The sequence below is a fragment of the Setaria viridis genome, chromosome 4 (assembly GCF_005286985.2).
Source record: "Setaria viridis chromosome 4, Setaria_viridis_v4.0, whole genome shotgun sequence".
NCBI classification, from domain to species: Eukaryota; Viridiplantae; Streptophyta; class Magnoliopsida; order Poales; family Poaceae; genus Setaria; species Setaria viridis.
In genome coordinates, this window is record NC_048266.2 from 35,683,787 (window position 1) to 35,688,693 (window position 4,907).

The 4,907-nt window shown below is 52.3% G+C and overlaps 1 protein-coding gene across 1 annotated transcript; it reads left to right on the plus strand.

Moving 5' to 3' along the window:
- Positions 1 to 2,150: 2,150 nt before the first annotated feature.
- Positions 2,151 to 3,980, plus strand: LOC117851946 (tyrosine N-monooxygenase). Its single transcript, XM_034733856.2, has one exon. The coding sequence runs from the start codon at positions 2,286 to 2,288 to the stop codon at positions 3,921 to 3,923; it is 1,638 nt and encodes a 545-aa protein (XP_034589747.1). The 5' UTR covers positions 2,151 to 2,285; the 3' UTR covers positions 3,924 to 3,980.
- The last annotated feature ends 927 nt before the right edge of the window (positions 3,981 to 4,907 follow it).

Below are 4,907 nucleotides of genomic sequence, written 5' to 3' on the forward strand. Positions count from 1 at the left end.
CCTATAACATATTAGCAAGTAATATAAAAAATCAATTGCATCTACAGGTTCGTATACCGTCTAATAGGTGAAGATAGGTCCTAATCCCACCCGAGGATGTGTAGATGGTGTTAGTTTCCATGCTCTACTCCTATCCGAGATTGTTCATGTGCATTTTGTGTACAAGAGATTGCTTCTACTATTAATTTGTTATTGACTACTACTCTCATAGGTGGATGAAGTACTCAAGGTAATTAAGCAAAGCAGAAGCACCATGTAATTCAGCAAAATTGACTCCTACTCCAACCTGTCACGCAGGGGGCAGGGGGCGGCATAGGGTGTCCCGGGCTGAGGGCGATGCCAGGAGGCCGCGCAGCGAGAGCGCCGGGCGCTGGGAGTGGGGTGTCGGGAGCCACGTGCTAGGGGCCGGGAGGCCGGCTGCCGGGGGTCACGCTGCGGGGGTGGGAGGGCAGGCGCCGAGTGCTCGGCGCTAGGGGCAGGGGCCGGCGGCTCGAGCGTGGGTGCGGGGCCGGCGTCAGGAGGCCGGCAGCTCGGGTGCGGGCGCGGCGGCGGGAGGACGGTGGCGGGGCGCGGGAGGCCAGCGGCGTGGCGTGTGTGCGTGTGAGTTTGGGTGCCTGCGTGTGTGCGAGTGAGGGAGCGGTGTTACTAGTTATGAAGCACGTTTGCTGAGTATCCTAGATCTAGCACTCAGCAAAGCTGGGTATGCCGAGTACCCCAGATCTAGCACTCAGGAAAGTCGGGTATGCCAAGTGCCAGATCGGGACACTCGGCAAAAGTCATTCTTTTTTAATTTTCCTTCTTTTCCTTCTTTTCCATAACGTGTTTTTCTAAATTTGTTCCGATGTACTTGGAAAATACCTTCTCAAATTCACTCAACAATGTATATTTGATATTTCTACTAACATTATTCCATTATTTTATGCAGTTATAGCTCAAATTCAATTTATATGAATTAGAAATCTATAATTGCACTTAATATATTAAAATTATCAAACGGTTCCAAAAAATTACCAAAATTTCACATGGTACAATCTATGTTCTCTATTGCCTATACAACATTGTTTGGAGTCAAACCCCAATTCGACCGTCACTTTGACTCCAATTCTTACCGAATACATCTCAACGCTACGATTTTTCTTCGGAGATGCTTCGGTTTGTAAATATCGTACGTGACAAATTATGCGAAATTTTCTCAATTTTTTACCACAGCCTCCACGTATGATATCATCACATCATGACAAATCTCATTATTTTTTGTTCTTCTTAGAATTTAAAAACCATTCGGCCTCACGTTCGTGGTCGTGTTTCCTGAACAAGATGTTCGAAATTTCTTTTCATTTCCTGGATAAGGCCTCACACTGGACTCAATAACATGAATATCATTTTTCTACTCATTTTATTCTCTTATTTGAATCATTTGCAATTCAAATTTGACTTATACCAAAAAATTCCTTGAAATGCAATAAATTAATTAAATATAGCAAACAGATGCAGAAATATACCAAATTTGTACATGGAGTACCACATGTTGTATGTGGAGAGGAGAAAGGAGGAAAAAAACTTATTTGTTTGCCGAGTGCCAGGAAACACACTCGGCAAACTTACCTATTTGCCGAGTGCCAAGGGAAAACACTCGGCAATTGCCGAGTGTCAAGAGGAAACACTTGGCAAACTTATTTCTTTGCCGAGTGCCACTCATGGACACTCGGCAAAGTGCTAACGGCCGGCACACCCCCTGACGGATGTCGACGTGGCGGTCTTTTGCCGAGTGCATATTCTTTGCCGAGTGTTTTGTTCTGGTTTGCCGAGTGTTTGTTTCGCTGCACTCGACAAAGAGTTTGTTTGCTGAGTGCCATTATTATGCCGAGTGTTTCTCTTGCAACACTCGGCAAAGAGATTGTTTGCCGAGCGTCCGAAGGATTGCACTCGGCAAACACCCTAGCACTCGGCAAACCTAGTGTTTCCAGTAGTGGATGTCATGACTGCCGAGTTTGATGCCGAGTCTGATCAGATCCACAGCACACTCTGCCATTCCACCACACACTACCGTGTCAACAGTGTCGCTGTGCTTTCTACTTTACTCCTTTCTACATGTGTTTCACGTGCATGAGATCGTATGCGCGGCTACAGAATGCTGGTGCTTTTTAGGCCACAGCCCATCGAGCGTTCGAACACCATCAATAGCCCATCTCGGTCTAGGCCATTCGAGTAGCATCGCAGCTTGGCCATGCCACAAAGAGCTCACCGATCAGTTCTCCATCGCTCCCATCCTGCAAAATTGAAACATGGCAATGGAGCTAGCGGCAGCGGCCTCGCCGGCGCTTGAAGCTCCCTTGCCCTCCTCCTCCACTGTCCTCCAAGTGTTACTGCTCATGGTGATGCTCGTGTACCTCGTCCAAACCCTCATGCCGCGGCGGAAGAGCACGTGCACCGCGCCGCTCCCGCCAGGGCCGACGCCATGGCCCGTCGTCGGCAACCTGCCGGAGATGCTGCTCAGCGACAAACCGGCGTTCAGGTGGATCCACCTCATTATGATCAAAATGGGCACCGACATCGCCTGCGTCAAGCTAGGCGGCGTCCACGTGATCCCGATCACCTGCCCCATGATCGCACGCGAGGTGCTCAAGAAGCAGGACGCCAACTTCTCCAGCCGGCCGCTGACCTTGGCCTCCAAGACATTCAGCAGAGGCTACATGGACGCCGTGATGTCCCCCTACGGCGACCAGTGGAGGAAGATGCGCCGCGTGCTAGCCTCCGAGGTCGTTTGTCCTTCCCGCCACAGGTGGCTCCACGACAAGCGCGCCGCCGAGGCCGATAACCTCACCCTCTTCGTCTACAACCTCGCCGGCGGAGCGGGGTCCGGCGGCGGCGCCGTCGACGTCAGGCACGTCGCGCGCCACTATTGTGGGAACGTCGTCCGCCGCCTCGTCTTCAATAGGCGCTATTTCGGCGAGCCGCGGCCCGACGGCGGCCCAGGCCCGCTGGAGGTGCAGCACGTGGATGCGGTGTTCACCTCCCTAGGGCTCCTCTACTCCTTCTCCGTCTCCGACTACCTCCCCTGGCTGCTGGGCCTCGACCTCGACGGCCACGAGAAGATGGTCAGGGAGGCCCAGGAGACGGTGAGCAGGCTGCACGACACGTTGATCAACGAGCGGTGGCGGCAGTGGAAGAGCGGCGAGAGGCAGGAGCTCGAGGACCTCCTCGACGTGCTCATCACGCTCAAGGATGCCGAGGGCAAACGATCCGTGCTCACCGTCGATGAGGTCAGAGCTCAGTTGCAGGACATCACGTTCGCGGCCATGGACAACCCGTCGAACGCGGTGGAGTGGGCGATGGCCGAGATGGTGAACGCTCCGGAGACGATGAGGAAGGCGGTGGCGGAGCTCGACGCCGTCGTCGGCCGGGACCGACTGGTGCAGGAGTCCGACATCCCGCGGCTCAACTACCTCAAGGCCTGCATCCGCGAAGCGTTCCGCCTGCACCCCGTGGCGCCGTTCAACGTCCCCCATGTCGCGCTCGCCGACGCCACCGTCGCCGGCTACCACGTCCCCAAGGACAGCCACGTCATCCTCAGTCGCATCGGCCTCGGCCGCAATCCTGCCGTCTGGGACGATCCGCTCCGCTTCGACCCTGACCGACACCTCGACGCCAATCCCGAGGCAGATGTCACGCTCGCCGAGAACGACCTGCGGTTCATCTCTTTCAGCACCGGTCGCCGCGGCTGCATTGCCGCTTCACTCGGCACCGCCATGAGTGTCATGCTCTTTGGCAGGCTCTTGCAGGGGTTCGCCTGGAGCAAGCCGGCCGGGATGGCGGCCATCGACCTCAGCGAGTCAAGGCACGACATGTTCATGGCCAAGCCGCTGGTGCTGAACGCCGAGCCACGGCTGCCGGCGAACCTCTACTCGGCTATCTCTCTGTAATTCGTCCCTAGTTGCGGTTGAACATGTGGAAAATTACGCATCATAAATTTTTTGTTACGGATAAAGCCAAATCAACGATAGGGTTAGTCCATGTTTAGACTTAGATATAAAGTATTTTTTGAGATTATTAGATGAACAATACGATTTTGTAAAATACGTTGGTTTTAGAAAGCTAAGAGTGTCTAGATGCCACAATTTCTGTGGTTTTTAAAAACCATAATATTGCTAACTAAAACTGAAACACCATATTTTTTAGAACCATGGTTTTACACGTCTATACTATAATATCCGTTGGAAACGCCTAGCACCTGATGCTCCAATAGTGCACCGGAACATTATGGAATAATATCCGCAACATTGAAATAAACTTTTGCAACAGTAAAAATAGGTGCACCATAATTATTCAATTCATTGACTACGAGATGTACTAGAATTGTTGATACTTTAGTTGATAGCTAGGGACCGACGAGCATCTTACTTTTGAACCATGGTTTTAGTCGTGTTTGGCTACGGGTTATTTTCAGTTTGAGTGAAATACGTAGCAGGAGTACCATTCAGGTCCCGAACACCTAAAATCAGCATGCTAATCGGTTTAGGTGAGATCCAAATTTTCATAACTCGCGTTAAACTGTACAGTGACATGCTGATTGTGTGTTGACATAGACATGCTACCGCTGTCCACCCTCGCGCGGGGCCGGCGCCGTCCACTGCACCCGAGGTGTTGGCCCATGGCTAGCCGTCCACCCTTGCACCGGGCCGATGCACCCGCGCATGGCTGTGGCCGCCGCCGTCCACCTCCACGCTAGGCCGTCACTGTTACCTGCACACGGCCGCGGCCGCATCATATCGATGGCTGCTGCTGCATGAGAGAGCCATGTGTAGCAAAATGGGTAGGCTACTCTACCATATAACAATTACATCTACCGCATCATCCTGAAGACTTGCGAGTAAAGGAGTCATGAATCATTACCACTAGACGTGTAG